At 36.0% G+C, this 21,843-nt stretch overlaps 1 protein-coding gene and 1 long non-coding RNA gene across 2 annotated transcripts; one reads left to right on the top strand and one right to left on the bottom strand.

The window, feature by feature from the left end:
- Nucleotides 1-3,285: 3,285 nt before the first annotated feature.
- LOC141288028 (eukaryotic peptide chain release factor subunit 1-like) lies at nt 3,286-15,721 on the bottom strand. The gene is made up of 7 exons (XM_073820150.1): nt 15,606-15,721; nt 15,178-15,271; nt 11,537-11,712; nt 10,377-10,516; nt 10,156-10,294; nt 5,098-5,288; nt 3,286-3,426 (listed from the first exon to the last, which is right to left on the bottom strand). The coding sequence occupies exons 2-7, from the start codon at nt 15,261-15,263 to the stop codon at nt 3,286-3,288; spliced, it is 873 nt and encodes a 290-aa protein (XP_073676251.1). The 5' UTR covers nt 15,264-15,271; nt 15,606-15,721.
- Nucleotides 15,722-19,411: 3,690 nt separating this feature from the next.
- LOC141287863 (uncharacterized) lies at nt 19,412-21,596 on the top strand. The gene is made up of 3 exons (XR_012339563.1): nt 19,412-19,524; nt 19,677-19,759; nt 20,670-21,596. It is a non-coding gene; the product is annotated as an uncharacterized lncRNA (long non-coding RNA).
- The last annotated feature ends 247 nt before the right edge of the window (nt 21,597-21,843 follow it).

Genomic DNA, 21,843 nt, shown 5'->3' with positions numbered 1-21,843 from the left:
AGAATAAAAAAACAAACCAAACCAAAAGAAAGAAAAACATTGTTACGTTACACATTTGATGTAATATGAGACTGTTCTGTCATTTTTCTAGAAGGTAAAGCAGAAGAGAATATAAGGAATAACTTACATCGTTTAATATGAGAGTATCTTTAATTATGAGAAGATTGAATAGCAAACTTAACAGTACAGATACGTTAGGAAATAATAAAGGCTAATTAACCCAACTAAGAAACAATGATTACCAACTTAGACGACCAGCGCGCATATTAAATCTACTTAAACAAATGTATAACGGTGAATGATTGCAGGGGGGAGATAAGAAAAAAGCATACCTTTATTAGTCCCTCCAGGATTTCACGTTTTTTTTTTTTTTTTTTTTTTTTGTGATTTTTGCGATTACAATTATTAATTTTGTGGTGACAAGTCCTAGAAATTTGTGAAAAATTTTGCGATTTATTAAATTATTTAATTTATTTATTAATAATTAGAATATCACATTTACCATATTAGGTATTATTTTAGAGGCTCAATTATCATACATAAAACAAATCAAACATAAAATTTGTTTATTCTGATACATTTGAACTTTTAAAATAACCTATTGGCAATATTCTTATGTGAACTTTGTAAACATTAACAGCAGGTGTAGAAATTTATACTGTACATAGCCTACTTCATTTCAGTCACGTCTCAGGTACTCTTGGGATTTTGGTAGCCCAAAAATTAATTGAACTAGCCCGAATAAAAAAGCTTTTTAATTATTCCTTAATCAATCCTTAACAAGGAAGGAATTTTATTTCATCTTTAGTGTATCTGCAGAATTTTTTAATATCAATTAAAGTTATTTGTGATCCTTTTTAAGAATTGCACAAGTAAAATGTGACAGAATGAGTGGGGTTGGACAATGTAAGGTAGAATTTTAAGTCATAAAATGACATGATTTATAAGTCAGATACAGATTCACACAAAAACAATATCTTATACAATGACATTTCAGCCTTTATACCATTAAAAGGGATACATCAAGTATATAATTTATCATATTTATTTAAAACATAAATATTACTGTCTTAATTGTTTAGATTTTTTAGAACGCACATTAACTTTTCACATTTAAAACCCTATGTGTTTGCTGCATAAAAACATAAACAGCTGATAAATGTATTGGAAATAAAAATTCTGTCACAAGGGGGCGCTTTAGGAGCGCTGAAATATTTTCGTTTCCCTAGTAACGGGTATACAAATCAGCTTTAACGCTGTTTTATCAGCATGAAATGAAAATGCCAACGACACGTTTCTGAGGACAGTCGGTTCTACTCAGATACATTAATTTAAAGTCATCAGTGCTGCGTTTTGACTTTAAAATGTGCAGGGCTCATATTTATTCAATGACATCATTGCCTTTAGAAGTTTTATTCAGCCCTATCGTGATTCGATATCCATATCGTCTTGCCGTCCCTAACTGACTTTTAAAATTATAATTAAGACTTTTCTTATACTATTTAACAAATTTAAAACTTTTATGGCGTTCCATTTGCAACAACAGAAGCCCTCTACTTTACGATAGCGGCTCGGAGTCGGCAGGCAAGTGAAACATTTTGGTAGCTCGACTGAAAAACACAAAAGCCCCCGGGACGTCGATCTTGCGAGCCCTGCAGACAGACAACTCACAGACATCACGTGAGCAGACTCTTTAACAACATGATATATATATTTTAAAATAGTTTTATTATTGAAATATTTGAATAGCTATTTTTTGCGATTATTTTGTGGTTAAATGACAAATTATGCAGGATCGCAAAAAATGCGACATTTTGTTGATTTTGCATTAAATTAAGCGATCGCAGAATCGGGAAAAATTGGAGGGACTGCTTTATTGGTCCTTCACATCGCCAGCGCGGTGATTGGCCGAAATTCTCTGTTCTCTGAACAGGGCCTGCCTGCCGCTGCCTCACAGATGCACAAATCCCTTTTGCTCCACATTTCACGGAGTACATGGTGCAAAAGTGAGAGCGCGCGGAACTTGTCATTAAAAGGCGAAAAATCTGCGTTTGAGACTCGTAGCAGCAGATTCAAGCAGATGTAGTAATTGGACTTGCGATTATGTTAGAAAACTATCCAAGAAAAGTAATGCATTTGTGATCAGATATTCTACAAGTTTGCAACTCTCATTGTATGGATTCACATATTAATTTGCGGGTGTGTAAAATTTCTCCGTGACTTCACATTTTTGATACGGGTGTGTGAATGCGTTTTGCACCATATTCACTGCAGCAACTGTACAAAAAATGTGAGCGTACGAGTTTCTTCATGTGTGATTCGTAGAATCGGATTTGTGCACCTGCAGTGAAGAATGTGTGAAGGTGTAACTGCTGTGTTGTGTTTGTAGGAGAGGAAAAAATCTACAAGTTTACAACTCCTAAAAATTTTTTCTCTGTGACTTCAAATTTATTGATACACATGTGTGGGTATGCTCTACAGCTACAAATTCCGCTTTCACATGTGTTCAGTAGTTTTGCACCAAAAATACCTTCATACAAAACTCCCATCTCGTTTTCTTCCCCAACTTTAAAATGGTCCTACATTGCTGCAGAAGTACCAACCAAGTGTTTACAAAGTGAACATACAGAGAAGATCAAACGCCCTTTACAAAAAAAGGTAAAATAGTGATATAGGATGATTTTTAAGTTGAAGACAAAAACAAAATAGGAGTTTTTTAAACATACCCTGACTGTATTGACCCAGATTACACTACGCATGTGCATTGCAGAGACGAGACAAGACGAACCTTTGAGGTTAAAAAGAAAATAAATTGTCAATTTGTTTTGAAAATAACCAATCGTTTCGCTAGAAACCACCGTTCTTTCTCATCTAGGATCATTACGAGCACTTTGAAGCTGCATTTAAACTGCATTTTGGAAGTTCAAACTCGGGGGGGCACCATTGAAGTCGACTATATGGAGAGAAATCCTGAAATGTTTTCTTCAAAAAAAAACAATTTATTTAGACTGAAGAAAGAAAGACATGAACATCTTGGATGACAAAGGGGTGAGTACATTATCTGTACTTTTTGTTTTGGAAGTGAACTACTCCTTTAATGCTTTCTGCAACATCTAGGTTAGCAAACTACTGAAACATTTGATTTAGGTTCTGAAGCTAAACAGTGTCTTTAAAATATTAAATGTGACCAAATAGAATTGAATATTACTTTAAGGACTCTCAGATATTTTCACGTGCAAAACTTGTGTTGCTAAATGGTTATACAGAGTTGCATCTCTGTGAGAATTAATCTTTACCTATTAATTTTTTCTCCTGAATGAATTTGACGTTGGACAGGACTTCAGCGGACAGTTCGATGGCCTGATTGAAGCCATTTTCTCCTCCATAAGAGATGTCGACCAGCTTCAACACTTTCGCCTGTAACCTCTGCAACCAATCAGAGACGACAAACTGATGTTAGAAAGACTACAGTCGTGGCCAAAAGTTGAGAATTACATAAATATTGGAAATTGGTAAAGTTGCTGCTTAAGTTTTTATAATAGCAATTTGCATATAGTCCAGAATGTTATGAAGAGTGATCAGATGAATTGCATAGTCCTTCTTTGCCATGAAAATTAACTTAATCCCGAAAAAAACGTTCCACTGCATTGTTAAGGCGGCTTCGGGGCGTCCAAGAAAGTCCAGCAAGTGCCAGGATCGTCTCCTAAAGAGGATTCAGCTGCGGGATCGGAGTGCCACCAGTGCAGAGCTTGCTCAGGAATGGCAGCAGGCAGGTGTGAGCGCATCTGCACGCACAGTGAGGCCAAGACTTTTGGAAGATGGCCTGGTGTCAAGAAGGGCAGCAAAGAAGCCACTTCTCTCCAAAAAAAAAAAACATCAGGGACAGATTGATCTTCTGCAAAAAGTATGGCGAATGGACTGCTGAGGACTGGGGCAAAGTCATATTCTCTGATTGTTTGGGGCATCTGGAAAAAGGCTTGTCCGGAGAAGAAAAGGTGAGCGCTACCATCAGTCCTGTGTCATGCCAACAGTAAAGCATCCTGAGACCATTCATGTGTGGGGTTGCTTCTCATCCAAGGGAGTGGGCTCACTCACAATTTTGCCCAAAAACACAGCCATGAATAAAGAATGGTACCAAAACACCCTCCAACAGCAACTTCTTCCAACAATCCAACAACAGTTTGGTGAAGAACAATGCATTTTCCAGCACGATGGAGCACCATGCCATAAGGCAAAAGTGATAACTAAGTGGCTCAGGGACCAAAACGTTGACATTTTGGGACCATGGCCTGGAAACTCCCCAGATCTTAATCCCATTGAGAACTTGTGGTCAATCCTCAAGAGGTGGGTGGACAAACAAAAACCGACTAATTCTGACAAACTCCAAGAAGTGATTATGAAAGAATAAGTTGCTATCAGTCAGGATTTGGCCCAGAAGTTGATTGAGAGCATGCCCAGTCGAATTGCAGAGGTCCTGAAAAAGAAGGGCCAACACTGCAAATACTGACTCTTTGCATAAATGTCATGTAATTGTCGATAAAAGCCTTTGAAACGTATGAAGTGCTTGTAATTATATTTCAGTACATCACAGAAACTACTGAAACAAAGATCTAAAAGCAGTTGAGCAGCAAACTTTGTGAAAACTAATATTTGTGTCATTCTCAAAACTTTTGGCCACGACTGTACACTCTTAAAAATAAAGGTGTGTCGCGATGCCATAGAAGAACCTTTTTTGTTTAAATGGTTCCATAAAGAACCTTTAACATCTGAAGAACCTTTCTGTTTCACAAAAAGTTATTTGTGGCAAAAAATGGTTCTTCAGATTATAAAAGGTTCTTTAAAGAACCTTTGACGGAATGGCTTTTTGTGGGACCAAAAATGGTGGTTCTATGACAACGCTGTGAAGAAACTTTTACAGCACCTTCATTTTTAAGACTGTACTTCAGCCAATCATAAAAAAGTGGGATTAGGTCACAACCAATGATAAACCATGTACAGAACAGCATACTTCTAATGTTTCTACATGATGACTTAATTGAGAAAGTTAATTAAACTAATCAGACCAGCAACTAATAACCAATCAGCTTGCTTTCTTACCGGGTCGAACATGTCTGATTGGCTGAGCTCTGTTTTGAAATCTGCAGATCCTGCCAACACCAGTCCAGCCACGTTGACTTTATCGTTGGACACGAAAAGCTGCACAGACGTCTCTGCCACCTTCCTCACGTAATTATGTCTCTTCTCCATTCTTAACCGAGCGAAACGTAGCGCAGACTGACCTCCTCTTCCTGAGAGAGAAAATCATTATATGTACACTGCCGCTCAAAAGTTCAGTAAGATTTTTAATGCTTTTTAAAGGAGACTTTTCCGCTCATCAAGGCTGCATTTATTTGATTAAAAATACAGAAAAAAAAATGTAATATTGTGAAATGTTAATGCAATTTAAAAAAGTGGTTTTCCATTTTAATATACTTCAAAATATAATTTATTCCTGTAATGCAAAGCTGAATTTTCAGCATCATTTCTTCAGTATTCAGTGTTACATGATCCTTCAGAACTCATTCAAATATTCTGATTTATTATCAATGTTGGAAACAGTTGTGCTGCTTAAAAAATAAAACTAAACATCAGAGGTGGGACCAAGTCTTTGTTTTGCAAGTCACAAGTAAGTCTCGAGTCTTTGCATTCAAGTCCCAAGTCAAGTCCCAAGTCAAGACGAGCAAGTCCAAGTCAAGTTGCAAGTCCTCAACTTAAAGCTTCAAGTCCTAAACAAGTCACTTGTGCTGTTTGCCCAAATTAGTGTCTCTGTATTAATTACTACAGTAAATTTAAAGTCAATAATAGTCTATAGTAGGTATAATTATAAAATATAGACTATAATAATTAGATGTTTTATTGAGGAATTTATCATTGTGATCAAATATAGGCCTAATTGAATTAATAATTTATTTTAATTCCACTGTTTCATTTGTTAAATATTCAGTGACTTCAAATAATCAGTTAAATCAGTTGAGTCAAATAAAATATATAAGTATAATATAAATATATATAAATATTTGAAAGGTTTAGCCAATTATTAGGCTACTGTTGCTTTTTCTTATAAGTGGTTTATAGTGATTATGTGTAATTTAAATGTCAAAGGGGCCGTTCATATGTCGCGTCTTTTGCACGCTCAAGTTCAAATTTCAAATGTAGACGCGCGGTATGCACGCTCTTTATGGAAGCGACGCGGTCGCGACCATAGATATACTGTATGCGAAGCGCTCGTTTTATTCCAGGTGCGTCCGCGCCGCATAGAGATAAAAACATCTCACCACAGGTGTTGTGACAAGAACCAACCAAACAGCTTCATCCTTTTCCTTAATAACATTGAAAGCACTGCCAAGTTGGAGAAACAGCTTATCATAGCTGTACAGGAATAACCATTTTAAAATAAATTTAATAGCAGAGCTACTGCAAGCGATTTTTAATGCTGGAAATCAATTTATCCTTTACTAAAACTTCCGCCTCTTCATGGAGAGCGGGTCATGGTTGCTTAAAGCCCGGCTCACACTACTGGAGTTTTCGCCCGATTTCGCCCAGATTTTCCCCTCCCAAACGTGGTGTTTTATGAATATAAATTATAACGTGTGTGTATACAGGCCTATCTATAAATTAAATACATATGTATATAATTTTGAAACACAAAATAAATGAGGCTCAAACATTAAACGTGCGTGTTTATTTTAGCACTTCAGTCAGTGAACAACAGGCAGCCAAAAAATGCAAAAATAAATCAAAGAAATAATATATTTAAATAAGAAAGTAGCCTAAATAACAATGTTAAATAGACTATTAAACAAACATTCGTTGCAAAAATGTCGGACGTCTCATCTACTGGCCGGAGTCCGACTGGAACCTGTCTTTTTTCTCTTTCTCTTCCCCATTACTGCTGTTTTTAATAGCAAAGTGATTACATTTATTTTTGTTTCTTTAGTTTATGAAGTTAATTGAGAGATATTTTTGGAACACTTTTTGTTTGTTAAAAGTTTTTTCTTTTTGTAACGACCAAATGCGACCAGCGGCAGACAGGTTAATTTAGCCTGCTCAAGTCATCACGATTTAAATTAAAATCCATAGATAGGCTATATATAAAAAAAAAAAACGTATAAAAAGCATATCACAATATTAATTTAATCGTTCAATGTGTCGTTGCCCGACACATTCACGGTAATTACTTTTGCTGGGGCTTTGCGGCCAGGTGCATTTGAACACTGAACCCTTCCAGAGAGAGATCACGAGAGGTGCTCCCTCCGGCATGATTATCCTAATAATATCTTGTAGTGTGATGCGCCACGAATTTCAAATATTGTAGTGTATGCATGTTTAGGATTTCAGGTAAGATAATCTGCAAAGTTTCTCCGTATGTGTGCGCTGCAACCAGATTTCATATTCGGTTAGGATTTTAAAACTCCTGTAGTGTTTCATCCTCCCTATCCTGACGCCAGTCACGGCACAGGATCGCAAGCTGCAAGAGCGGTTTGGAAAGAAAGACAAAGCGGCGCGCCTTTTGCACGTGTTTTTAGGCTCGACATGTGAATGGCCCCTAAAAAAACATTAAATATCCTTAACATTATGTGGATAAAAACATTATAAGCGCTCACTTAGCGAGTCCCTCTCTGGCTCAGTGCCAAATCAGGGTGTCTACAGGTTTGACCAAGTTAAATTTAAGACATTAAGACTTTTTAATACCATTTTCAAACAAAATTTAAGACCAAATTGAAAGTCCCGCAAAAGTCTAGCACAAAACTATGAAGATATTTTAAATTATTATTTTATTTAACTGATTTTTCTTGGGAATATTCAACAGAAAACACTATTCCAGAAGAAGAAATTATTTTCTATTCCATGACAATGTCAAGGCTCTCCCACACTTTGAAGCCAATGTAATAGTGTAACAAACACGGATTTTGAGTCACGGATCGGATCATTTTTCGGATCAGCAAAAAAAAAAAAAAAAGTTTGTTTTTTCCTAATTACTGAATGCTTACTTTAGGTACTTCTAATCCACAGCAAAAACTACTAGCTGAACTAAAGTTCAGTAACAAAACAAGAACAATTACACAAATTAATTGTAAATGAATGCAACATAAAGTTAATAATACAATCATAAAGTTAGTAATAAAATCTATAACACTAGTATTCAGGAGCGGAACTTTAATAATTAATTGTAAAATAACTAGTGTTTCTCACTGCAGGTATTTATAGGACGCTGTCTCTTTAAGGCCAAATGCACGAAACGAATACTGGCACGCATCTCTTTCTCAGCTGTTTCGGTTCACTAAAGACATAAACGACTGTGTTTACCAGAATACCAAAACGGGTATTAATGACTTTGTATGTACGTTTCAGTTCAAATAGAAGTTAAAGAGGAATCAATCTGTGTGAATCGCGCCTCTCTCTCTCTCTCTCTCTCTCTCTCTCTGCGCGTGCTCGCGTCAGGTGTTTGCGGCAGCGGTAAAAAATCAGCGTGCGTGTTCCCTTTTTAAATTGTTGGAATTGGTAAAGTGGCAAGACAAAACATGTGCTAATTATAAACTTTTACTTTATGATGGTTAAACTTAACAGTTAATCCGCGAATCAAATGCGTGTAGTTGGGCGGAAACCCGCTAAATCTGGCAACACTGAGGCGTTGTCAAGCAAGCGCGTGTCTAGCAACAGAACAGATTTAGAACCCGCGCAGGAGATTCTCCTCAAAACGATAAACTTTTCCTTTTCAAAGTGTAAAAAAACAAACATTTTAATGGAGACATTCCCTCTAAAATCAAGATTAAAAAATTAAGACCCTTGGATTTAGATTTAAGACAAATTAAGACATTTAAAGGCCTTATTTTAGGACAACGGAATTTAAGACTTTTTAAGGATCCGCGGCCACCCTGCAAATGCTGCGCTAACCATACCAGTGTAATTCGCTTCAGCCTATAATGATCAGAACTAGGGCTGGGCAATTTGGCTTAGAATCAAAATCTCGATTAATTGAACATTTTAACCCGATTACGATTAATGAACGATTATTTTATTTATTAATAAAATTATATTTAATTATATTTATATAATAATTATTTTTTTGCCCTCATAGTTCACTGACAAGTTTTGTACAGTAAATATGTTCACATATTACAAGCGAGAGATTTTTGGATGAAGGGTGCATTACTTGATTTTAAAATAATTGAAGGAAACACACTATCTACGATCTATGATTATTAATTGAACATCAGTGTTGAACAACTGAAATTAAAGCAAGCATTGCTTAAAACAAAAAGTCACATTTTTCTTAAATTAGTGAAAATAAATAACTTGCACTATTGGAAACAAAATAAATAATTTTCAATGTTTTTCATATTAAAAATAGAAAATAAGCAGTATCTCCTCTAAATAAAATTACCCTTGTATATCCTGTAAAAATACTTTTTACTGTATAAATACTGTTTAAGCTCTCCATCGACATGTCGGCGGAATAACGGAACGGAGCGCTTGTGTTTTTTAAAGGGAAAGTAATTGAAATAATCTTCCTGGAAAAATTTTAACGATTATAGGTTCTGAATGTCGATTTCGATTATTTTTCGATTAATCGCCCAGCCCTAATCAGAACTCTCCGAAGTTTTTCTTTAGAAGACTTGCCGAGTCACAGGGTTCAAGTCCAAGTCAAGTCTCGAGTCATTGCTGTCAAAGTCGAGTCGCAAGTCATCTTTGATTATGTCAAGTCAAGTCACAAGTCATCAAATTTGTGACTCGAGTCTGAGTCGAGTCTCGAGTCCACAACTCTGCTAAACATTTTAATTTATATAAACCTATGTTAAATAATAATTACCAATGTTTAACTAAAGATAATTTTACTTGAACATTTCATTATATACAAAATAAGTTATGAGTGATGCAAATGAATCACTTTGGGAGAGTTTGGAAACAAATGAACCATTCTTTTCCAACTCCAACACTTATTTACTGCTGATGTTTGAATGACTTACGAATCTCAAGAGACGAATGAATTATGCAACTAGTTTAATGATACAATCTTTAGAAAACTTAATGGCTAAAAACTAAGTGCGCTAAAACCATCTTGGTTTTCTACAAACCTTAGACACATCAGTCAAATCAGTGCTATAGTGTAATTACCGTGTTTTTTGGGCAGGTCCACGGTGAATTTGTGCAGCACTTCTCTGGTGTTTCCCTGAAGAGTCCCAAACAGAGCTCCACTACCATCGATGACTATGAATCCAAACTTACTGTCATCTGACAATAACGCCGTCAGAGCCTAGAGAAAGACAAGACGATCATGCAGCGTCTCGAGAGCATTGAGTTTTGTGAAGCATGCTTGATTTGGACTGTGATTTTACCTCGGTATGGAACTTGTTATCACAGAGGTACAGAGAGGTGTTGATGGGTTTGAATGGCTCAAAGTCGATGTTGACTTTCTTCTCTTTGCCTTCGTCAGTCACTATGGTGCCACAGTAAACCACCAAACCGTTATGGGGCACTGCAAACACAGCAAAACCATGTGAAACTCCAGACGTAGGTTTGCTAAAACCTGAAGAACTAGAAGAGTGTGGACTTTGGATGTGGTTGACATGAACAAACACGTAATATGAGTAAAAATAAAACGTCAACATGAAATGCTGTGTGAAACCTATTGTACTTGTGTACCGTGACACATTTCCAGATAAAACTGAATATTTAATGTGATAAAAGTAAGTGCAGGACATTAATTGATCAGATCTTACTGAAATCTAAATTTATTCAATAGTGACGCCCTGAAATTATTTATTTACTTACTTTAACCAGGACACGCTGAAAATCCAAAAAACTGTTTCTTTAATAATTAGCTAATTAGAAAAATGTATTAATCACCACTTAAATAAAACTGTTGTAATAGTTGCATACGAGTCCCTCAGTGTGAAAAGATGAATCTCAAATCCATAGTCATTGTTAAAAAGATTTCAAATACACAAAAAATGATGAAAAAACAAAAAAAGGTGGGACCTGAAGGCTTTTTCTGAAGAACAGCGGCCAGTTTAACTGTTCAGGGCAAACAAGGGACTCATAAACAACTATCACTAAACAAATAAGAAAAAACACAGCTGTGGGTCATTAAGGTAACACAGTATTAAGAATCAAGTGTATGTAAACTTTTGATCAGGGTCATTTTTATCAATTCAGCTGTTGTTTTCTCTTGTAGACTATGTTTTTATGTGAAATATCTTATTTAGATCAGTACTAAATAAAAAAATGAACATGCATATTGTATGATGCCCCTTATTTTGGTAAAATAATTAGCATTTTGCAGGTTCTTTGGAGAGTCATGATGACTTTCTGTGTCTTTTGATCAAAATTGGACCTTTTAAAATGAACATGTTCCAGCTAGCAAAACCTTTTACTTTTCTTAGAAAGCACAATAGGGCCTTTTAAATAAATCTGTTCGCATGATCTCATGGTCAGAAAACACAGGTTTTTGTCTCAAATGGTTTGTTTGGTTGTGGAGTTAAAGACACACACACACCTTTGTTGTAGAGTTTGAGTCTTTGTTGGACTGAAGTAATGGCTCCCAGCACTGACAGCCGGTTCACTCGACTCTTGATGTTTGATGCTGTACCGAACTCATCTGCCAACATCTTGGACACTCTGGAGATCTGATCTTTAGGAGGAATGATGAGCGAGATCATGCTGGTCCCATTACTGACAGAGAGAGAGAGAGAGAGAGAGAGAGAGAGAGAGAGAGAAAAAACAGCTATGTTATTCATTTACATTTATGGATTTGGTAGATGCTTTTATCCTAAGCGACTTGCATTGCATTCAAAGTACACATTCTATCAGTACATGCATTCCCTGGGAGTCAAACGCATGAACATGCCAAATTCCTAGCACCATTATCTACTGGTTGAGATACAGGAATTGATATTTAGCTCGACACAAGTCAATCAAGCAAATTATGGAAAGAAAAATGTCCAAAATTAAGCGTTTTAAGGCAGCATAGCTACAGTTGAGATCAAATGTTTGCATACACCTCACAGAATCTGCAAAATGTTATTTATTTTACCAATAAAAGGGATCATACAAAATTCATTATTATTTTTTTTAGTACTGACTTGGAAAAGATTTCACATAAAAGACGTTTACATAAAGTTCACAAGAGAAAACAGAATTTATCAAAATGACCCCATTCAAAAGTTGACGTACACTTGATTCTTAATATTGTGTTGTTCCCTGATATCCACAGCTGTTTTTTTGTTTAGTGATAGTTGTTCAGAAGTCCTTCAGAAAAATCCTTCAGGTCTCACAAATTCTTTGGTTTTTGCAACATTTGTGTGTATATAAACTCTTTCCAACAATGACTGTATGATTTTGAGATCCATCTTTTCACACTGAGGACAACTGAGGGACTCATATGCAACTAGTACAGACGGTTCAAACATGTACTGATGCTCCAGAAGGAAACAATGCATTAAGAGCTTGAATTTGAAGATCAGGGTAAATTTAACTTATTTTGTCTTCTGGGAAACATGAAATTATTTTCTGTAGCTTCTGAAGGGTGGTACAAAATCAAAAAAATATGGTATTTAGTCAAAATAAGAAAAATGTACACATCTTCATTGTGTTGAAAAGTTTACACCCCTTAATGCATCATGGTTTCAATCTGGAGAATCAGTGAGTGTTTGAACCTTCTGTAATAGTTCCTAATAGTCCCAGTTGTCCTCAGTTGTGGAAAGACGGATCTCTTAATCACAGTCATTGTTGGAAACGGTTCAAATACCAAAAAAAAAAAAAAAAATGCTGAAAAACCAACAAATTTGTGAGACCTGAAGGATTTTTCTGAAGAACAGTGAGCAGTTTAACTTTTCAGGACAAACATCTTTGGATCATTCAGGTAACAACACAGTATTAAGAATCAAGTGAATGTAAACTTTTGAACAGGGTCATTTATTATAAATTCAACTATTATTTTCTCTTGTGTACTATATGTTAATGTATTTTGTATGAATTATCTTATTCAGGTCAGTACTAAATAAAAAAACATGCATTTTGGTAAAATAATTAACATTTTGAAGATTCTACAAGGGGTATGTAAACTTTTGACCAACTGTAACTCAAAAGGTGACTGATTTGGAACACTACATAGTCATTAATGCTTTAATATGCTTAATACAGAAATATTGCTTCTGTATTGTGTATTAACAAAATGGGGGAAAATTATGTAGAAACTACTTAAATTCAGAAATTGCAAATAAAGTTCACAAAAATTCAAAGATCCCATTTTTGTGTCCACATCAAATGAAATTTACAAAAGTGATTTTATATACATAGAGAGAACAAATTAAATGCAAGTTTAAGTGTCTACTATAATGCTTCAACTAACTTTTGTGAAAATTAAATGTCAAACTATGTTCCAGTGTCATTAAAACCTAGTGTTTTGAAGGATAGTGGCAAAGATTTGTAGTAATTTAAAAAGACTATTAATTATTATTTTAAGGCTGTACTTTGTTCCTTAAATACAGGCTTTTAATGTCTTCTAATGATTCTTGTCCTAAATATACCTGACAAGATTTTTTCTTATATGATCTATTGTTCACTGTTACCGAATTACATTTTTGTGGGTGTCTTCTGTAAATCATGGTAAAAATGTATAATAGTATGTATAACATTTTGCTCAGGAAATTTTTTTTTAAATAAACAGGACACATTGTAATGCGCAATAATAATAATAATAATAAAGCTGTATTAAACTGTAAGTAAAACCTTGAAATTAAGCTGTAACTGTTAAGTAGAAAGACTGAAATGGTATTTTTATGTAAAACATACTCCAATAACCTTTGCTCTATTTACAACTTTAAAGGTTTGCCATATTAGATTTTTCATCCCAGTGCATTGCTGTGGGATTGCCTTCTCTGTATGTTATGGATCAGCTATCACACATATGATCCCTTATAATGGTGCTTAGATGGATAGCTCAATAGTTACTAGAACAGAGTCAGAGAGTCACAAAGAGGTCAAACGCTTCAGTATTGTCAGCTGACAAAAGTGGCATTTCTAGAGTTCTCTTACACACACACCACTGCTAAAAGACAGACTGACTTCAAAACGCTGGGTTTACACCATCCACACTGAGCTGTGAGGAGTTATCAGGGTCACACTGCTGCCAAAACACAGCGACAAACCAACACACTCTGGTTTATTTACACACACGTGGCATGAAGGTCAGCGACACACAGGCATGAAAACAAAGAGTTTCATTTTCTGATGTGGGTTTCAGCTCAATTTTTTATGTGCATGTGAGCATTAATTAGTTTTATCTTATGTGCACATACAGAGAAGTTACCCTTGAAAGAAGGTCTGCATTGTTGTTGTGACGCTCCACATAACTACCTGTCAGAATGACAGCACCAGTGTCATGCCAATGACTCTTCTTCAAATAGACCCATGTACACATGCTTTACCCTTGATTAAAAGCTCACAAATCCACAATCTACATCAAGCAAAGCAGTTCCTTCCGTTTCAACGATCTCCATTTCTAAAACAAAAGACTCCCAAAAAGTAGGTTGCAGGGTCAAATTCAGCAAAAGCTGATCAAGAACAATCACAATTCTGTCCTTGAGCAAGTCTCTTATCTGGACCTATAATAAATGCACTCATTAATGAGTGATTATAGTCATTATGAGGCACAAAACACACCTGTTTGAAACTCGCTGCGATTCCAAACTCAAACACACACACCGAAGGTCTGAAGTTAAGTATCTGGCACTATCTTGAGAGCTGCCCGGCCCTGGAGTAACTTGTTATTACTGCTGTTTACCAAGCCAAGAATCACCATTACTATTGCTCATACTTAAACGTTAGGGATTAGAAAGAAAACCACTTTAAATTTAACTCTGTGTCTGTGTGTGTGTGTGTGTGTGTGTGTGTGTGTGTGTGTGTGTGTGTGTGTGTGTGTGTGCGTGTGCGTGTGTGTGTGTGCGTGTGTGTGCGTGTGTGTGTGTCAACCACCTTTGTGCTCCAGATTTGAATTACATAATATATACAAACCGTGATTTTACAAAATTTCACTTTTATAAATACATGAACACATACTACATACTAAACACAACATTAAAACACTTTAGGACACATTTATCTTTCAATCACACACTTCCACACAAACTATCTCACCCTCTCGCCGCTTGCAGACTCTTGATGAGTTTCTTGATCTTCCAGATCTCCACATTTCTGTCCGCCGCGTTCGGATCATCTGCCATATTCAGTCCTAGAACACCGGAAAAAACTGACGTTAAAATCGGGACCGACCTGACCTGTGTGCGCGTGCGTGTCCGGCCCGGACAAGCGCGTCCACACTAAGCGCCCGGCGATCGGTGATTTGACGCTCATTTTCGCATTCCAAGGCCACACTAACAAAAAAGTACCACAAAGTACTATGGTATTACCCCCATTTCTAACACGTACCCCGAAGGGGTTATTGTATTCTTTGAAGTACCATATACATAGTATGGCACATGTCGAAGTACATTAACAGGATACTCCCGATCCTCTTTTAAACCACTTATGAACCTGTACGTAAGACATTTGTCAATTTTAAATACCTGACTCTCTCTCTCCGGTCCGCCGGTTTTGGTCTATCGGTCTCTTCTACCCGCGTCACGCCGCCGCCGGTTCCTGCGGATACACGTGGGAGGAGGAGCTTCAGCCCTTTCACTTCCTAGTTACCTGCATAGAAACCATTGGGCGCCACGTGAGTCTAGCGGTGTTCTGTGAGACGTACAGCGGTTACTCCTACAGGGGGCGCTCGGTGGCCCAAAAACACGATTGAACCACATTCAGGATTTGTTTTATAATTTTTTTTAATGGAACATAAAATATATAAAATATCAAATATATTGAGAATTCTTAAGCAGGAGGGTTTAATATTACACCTGTCTTGCATAATGATAGAGCTTGTAGACAAAACATCCGGGCCACGATAAGCCCCGCCTACTTTGTATTTGCTTTCCATTCTAGCCACTCATTCGAGTTCTACGGTAGAAACAGCGTCAATGCGTCGTTCTTATTGGCTAAGAATTGTGCCGGAAAGCGGAAATAAGCGTAATTTAATCGCGAAGGGGCGCATGGGAAATGTGTTTTTTTATGTAGTTCATGATACATAAGCTGTGTCTCATTTGGAAGGCTGCGCCCTCCGGAGGTCGAATCCTTCTAAATGAGACACAGCTATAGTGCCTTGCGAAAGTATTCGTACTCCTTCATTTTTTCACGTTTTGTTACTTAGCTGCCTTATGTTAAATTGCTTTAAATTTCTTTTTTCCACATCAAAATCTCTACTCCACACACCATAATGACAAAGCAAAAACAGAATGTCACAACTTTGTAAATTTATATAAAAAATAAAAATAAAAAAAAAATTAAATAAGTTCATTGCATAAGTATTCATACCCTTACTCACTTACTCAGCTGGTATTTACCCTGTTGAAAAAAACAGCATATGCTGGTTAGGTATGTTTTGGTGCTGGGATGCTGGTTTTAGTTGGTTTATGCTGGCCCTTTGGTTATGCTCCTGAGATAAATTTTAACTATCCCAGATAAGGGTATGAATACTTATGCAATGGAATCATTTAAGTTTTTTTTTTTTCAATCAGTTTGCAAAGACGTTATAAACCCGTGCATTTTTGCTTTTCCATTATAATGAATGCAGTGTAGATTAAAGTAATTTAAATCAGTTTAACATATCAGCAACACAAAAAAATAAACATGAAAAAAATGAAGGGGTATGAATCATAGGCGGAGTTTGGGGGGGGCAGGGAGGGGCACTGCCCCCCCAGACCAGAGCCAATTGATTTTGCCAAAGCCATTATTAAAAATATATTTTCACATTTTCTCAATTTTATTTATATTATCTAATTATTTTAGTGTGTAGAATTAGTAAATTATATATATTATGAACAATTAAAATGTATGAAATTATGGTGGACTGTGGTATAAAAAAATCTGAGCTTGCGTTCTGCCGGTAGGTGCCCCTCCAGGCAAAAATGTGAAACTCCGCCTATGGTATGAATACTTTCGCAAGGCACTGTAACTATTGTAGCTATGTACTTCAATCAATGTACTTACAAAACGCTATTATGTAATTTTGTGTCAAACAACAACAATAGCTTAGTTCCATTACTTTTGTCTTTCCTGATAATTTTAGTTGAAGACGTATTCACTTAATTATTAAATTATAACATGCAATATATTCAAAATGGCGGTGATATGAGTGTATATAATGTAATTTGCTAATTTAATCGTAGGATGTTCAAAAGGGGATGTAATTTATCCGTTTTTCCTATGGTGTGTCTTTTTGTCACCAGCAGAGGGTGACATTGTCTCTCACATGTCTCAACACTGTTGAACTTTCTGCAGATTCCTCATTGTGCAATGTATTGTGCGATATATCCTGAACTGTTGTCAGTTTAATCACTGAACTGAACATAAGTTTTAGAAAGTTTTACATATTAATGGACACATCAAATTCAATTGTCCATATGATGGTTAATGGCTGTGTTCAGGCTATTTTTTTAGATAAAAACAATAGATAAAAACAAGCCATTTATGTCATACTGATTATTAGGAAAACATTATCCTCTCCAAACCTACATGAAACGTTCTATTTATAGTAGAGAAACTACTATATGGTACATATACAGTCAAACCAAATTTATTCAGACACCAGTTATCATTTTTGATATTTTGTTACTATATAGTATGTGCAAGAGGACACTATAGTTTATCTATGTAGTGAGGATAGCGATGATAGCGATTTAAGAACAATAATCTCAGTAATTCTCGACTCAAACACTTTTGAACACCCTGAGACCGAAGCGCACGCTCTCAGGCGCTGATGCTCAGGTTATTTTAGGAAGGCTGGATGTATCTCCTGGAGGGTGTGAGGACGTTTGCTCCCGGTGAGAGTCAGGTCAGCGTTTACGAGCGCAGAGACTGCAGCAGTTATCAGAGGAGGCAGATGGTCATTACCACCGCATGAGAGCCTGGTGCATCAGCACACCAATTATTACACTATCAACATCTGAATGATGCTTTAACGTCGTGTCGAATTAAATGTCAGTGCTTTTATTCTGGAAATAGACTGAAAATGATTTAGCAAACAGAAGGACGAGGGGTCACAGCAGGGCCTGTGTTTTGCTGATTGTGCATTTCTATATCTATAAATTAAAGTAATGTAAGGTAATTGAGGCCAGAGTTTCACTAGAAACACTAGTAATACTTATAATGCTTGACTTCAATCAAATATCAGCATGCTGTTTCTCTATTGCATCATTTTCATTGCGCTGTATCGACACGCGCAGCTTTCGCAGGACAAATCCCAAACTAAACAGCAGAATTAAGACAGCCATTAGCTGGATAAACTTACCATGAAGCATCTTGGAGACAAACACAATTATAAATGCAATTTTCAGACCTCTCCCCCAAAGATTCAAGCAGGAGCAGGTCTAATCTGGTTTGCTCTTCCTCCATCATTTCATTGGATGTTCTGGGGTAATTTTAGAGGCCTTTTGGGCCGCCGCGCATCCAAGTCAGAAACTCGGGCCAACAGATTTGTTCCAAATGGGAAAGCTTGGTACCAGATGACTCTGAAAGGAATGATAGATCGTTGCGGGGGAGACGCGAGCGCTTTCAGGCCCTGCCAGGATCTCCTGGCAGAGAGGATGCTGGGTAATGGGCAGAATTCGTGCTTCAGGTATGCAAATGTGTCTCAAGTACAGATGACCTCCTTTAGTGCTGTCAGTATGCTCTAAGAATCCCATGATGCAGCAGTCTGGGTGACATGTCAGCTCATGTACACTGTAAAAAGTAATCACTGAATCTACTAAGAAAAGCATGTAAATATAACTAATTTCGACAAATTTGTTGATTTTACTTGAGTGCACCGAGTTATTTGAACTTTTAGGTGGATGCCGTAGGGAAACTAAACAACTTTAGTAAACAGTACTAAAGAGCATCTAGTGTGTTGTACTAAAGGTCTGTTCACACTGCTGTAATAACCAGACCAGCAGGGGGCGAAAGTGCACCTTAGGTAAAAAACGAACACAAACAGAAACATCACCAGAAGAAGACGACTAACTGAACTTCACAGTCAGATCCTGTTTGAAATACGGCAGAAAGATTAGGTAAGTTTTTGGTGATTTATTTAGAAACTGTATTCTTCTCAGAGTGTGTGCTATTGTTTTTGAGGAACAAAACACGAAATTTGAATGAGTTTTACTGACGAGCATAACCGTAACCTTCAGTTAGCTTACTAGCTAGCCAGTTACTTCTAACCGTAGTAATAATGTAAATTGTAAAAGTGCATTAATGCCCAGCATTAATTATTACCATTTTCTTTTCATATTGTATGTGCTCTTTTTTGAGGACTTAAACTCATGCAGTGGAAGTTGAAGTTCTGCTTGTTCATTGAGTGAAAAAGGGGTCAACTCTTGAAAAACTGATTCAAATATGGATCCTATGGAATATGTAAGTACTCAATTTTTATGTTTTCACAGATAATACGCTTATTACCATAGGGTGCACTTTGTAAAATCACACAGAATGATATTTATTATATTGTATGCCTAATGTTTGTGATATGAGTGCTATTAAATATGACTCTTTTCATAATTGTACAGACATCAAACAATAATGGGAGATGACCAGCAGCTCTCCATGGCCTTCCACTCTTCCTTGAAGAGGATCTTGCAAGACATGTTTTGTAAGTAATTTTGCCTGTGATATTCTGGTTATTTAGTGTAATGCAAACAATTCTGATCTGGCAAGAAAAAGTCAAGAAAGAAAGAAAGTGAAACAAATAAATTAGGAAAATAGTTAGAAAGAAGATAGAAAAATACTTAAAGGGATTATGAAAATTGAAATTCAACCTTCGTTCATTTTCAGAACACAAATTAAGATATTTTAAATTAAATCTAAGAGCTTTCTGACCCTGCGTAGATATCAACACAGCTACCACTTTCAAGGCTCAGAAACACCAGTGGTTCAACTGTAATTTTATAAAGCTACAAGAATACTTTTTTGTGCGCAAAGAAAACAAAAATAAGATATTTTCACTTTTCACATTCAGGAGAGTACCATGACGCATGCATGTTGACGCAGGAGCCCGTTGTTCTGACATGGGACCCGCACCTTGGGGCTCTGCACTGCACCTTGTTTACGAGCAGAGGAATTGATGCACATACATCATGGTACTCTCAGGAAGGCATATCAACTGATGAATCATTGAATAAAGTTTTTATTTTAGTTTTCTTTGCGCACAAAAAAATATTCTTGTAACTTCATACCAATACAATTGAACCACTGATGTTCTTAATACCTTAGTACCTTTCTGGGACGTGAATGTGTCAGTTGTGTTGCTGTCTATGCAAAGTCAAAAAAAGCTCAGAACTAATAAAAAAATATAAATATGTCAGTTTTTAATCAAAATATTTTTGTGCAAACAATTGAATGTCTTTTTTTTCCATCTTTGGCATCCACTGCTTTGCCCAGTTTGAAAGGCATTTACATCTAAAGACAATACACAGTTATAAATGTATGCAACTGTATAACCTTAATACGCATTCTTAATTATATGTTACATATTTTTTGTCATATGCTACTTCTGTTTCTAGGACTGTGAAGAAGTGATGTCAATCAGCATATTGACCAAGATCCCTGAGCTGAGGACTCACTGCATCTTGATGCCAGATCTACTGTAATAATTTTGGAAGGTACAATTATATTGGACAATCAGTGGAAATGGAAAATCTTCCCCTAGCCATGTGCCTGGTCTTTGAACTCAGTTATGCTATGTAAGAAGAGTATCCTCCGGTTTTGAAGGATACCTTTGATTTCATTCAATGGCTGAACCTAATAAGAACCTGAAAAATCATCTGATGTAAAAATGTTATTGTGGATGAAGTGTTTCATTTAATTTAGGAAAACATGCAGTTTGCTTAAAGTTAAATCAACTTTTGTTGATCTTTGACACACAATGCAAAATATTTGTAATGATATTTGACAGATTTCTTTCCCTCCACTGAAAGTTTGTATGCCCAAAACGCTCATAAAGAGGTAGTAAAACAAATTCATATGAAAGGAGTGTTTTAATCCAAGTCTTCTAAAGAGACACAGTCACTTTATGATGAAACGATTTAATTTAAGCTTTTATTCACATATAACTCGTATTACTCAGCACATTTGAGCTTCCATATGAACCAATAAGGTTTGCTTGTGCACATCAAGCAAGTGTGTTTAAGCTTCTGTTTGTCCACTGATGCTGTTTATTATATAAAGAGATCATGTCTCTTCATAAAACTTGGATTAAACTTCTTGTTTCATATCAATGTATTTTATTATCTCTTTATGAAAGTTTTGAAGTGTCAAGTTTTTGTGAATATACTTTCAATGAAAAAGAATCTTATCAGGTCGTGTGATTTAAAAGTATACCATTTTTTCTATTCTATTTTTTTTTTTCAGTATGTGCAATTTTTTTGTTTTAAGGTTGATTCTTTAAATGTAAGGACTTTACATTTTATTAAACAAATAAATGTCCTATTTTTGTGCCAACAATTTGTTGTCTGTCTTTGTATTAACAACTTAAAGATTTGAGTACAACTTACTTGAGAAATGTAAGGTAATCAGTTTGCACACATTTTGCTAGTAATGTGAACAAAGAAGACTTGTAAAGTCAACTGTTTTGTTTGAGTTCTGTGCACCAAGCTTAACTTAACTCTAAGTTAACTAAACTTGTCAAAGTGAGTTACAAATACTCAAAAATGATGAACTAATTTACTTGAAAAAGTT

This window comes from Garra rufa, chromosome 16 (assembly GCF_049309525.1).
Source record: "Garra rufa chromosome 16, GarRuf1.0, whole genome shotgun sequence".
NCBI lineage: Eukaryota > Metazoa > Chordata > Actinopteri > Cypriniformes > Cyprinidae > Garra > Garra rufa.
This window is presented reverse-complemented; position numbering and strand designations above follow the sequence as displayed.

Excerpts from the sequence above, each read along its gene's own strand:
- LOC141288028 (XM_073820150.1), bottom strand. The coding sequence starts at position 15,263 with ATGGCAGATGATCCGAACGCGGCGGACAGAAATGTGGAGATCTGGAAG. Across the intron at positions 5,289-10,155 it reads GGACCTGCCCAAAAAACACG|GAAGAGGAGGTCAGTCTGCG; the intron begins GTAATTACACTA and ends TTTCTCTCTCAG. Across the intron at positions 3,427-5,097 it reads AATCAGACATGTTCGACCCG|AGGTTACAGGCGAAAGTGTT; the intron begins GTAAGAAAGCAA and ends GATTGGTTGCAG.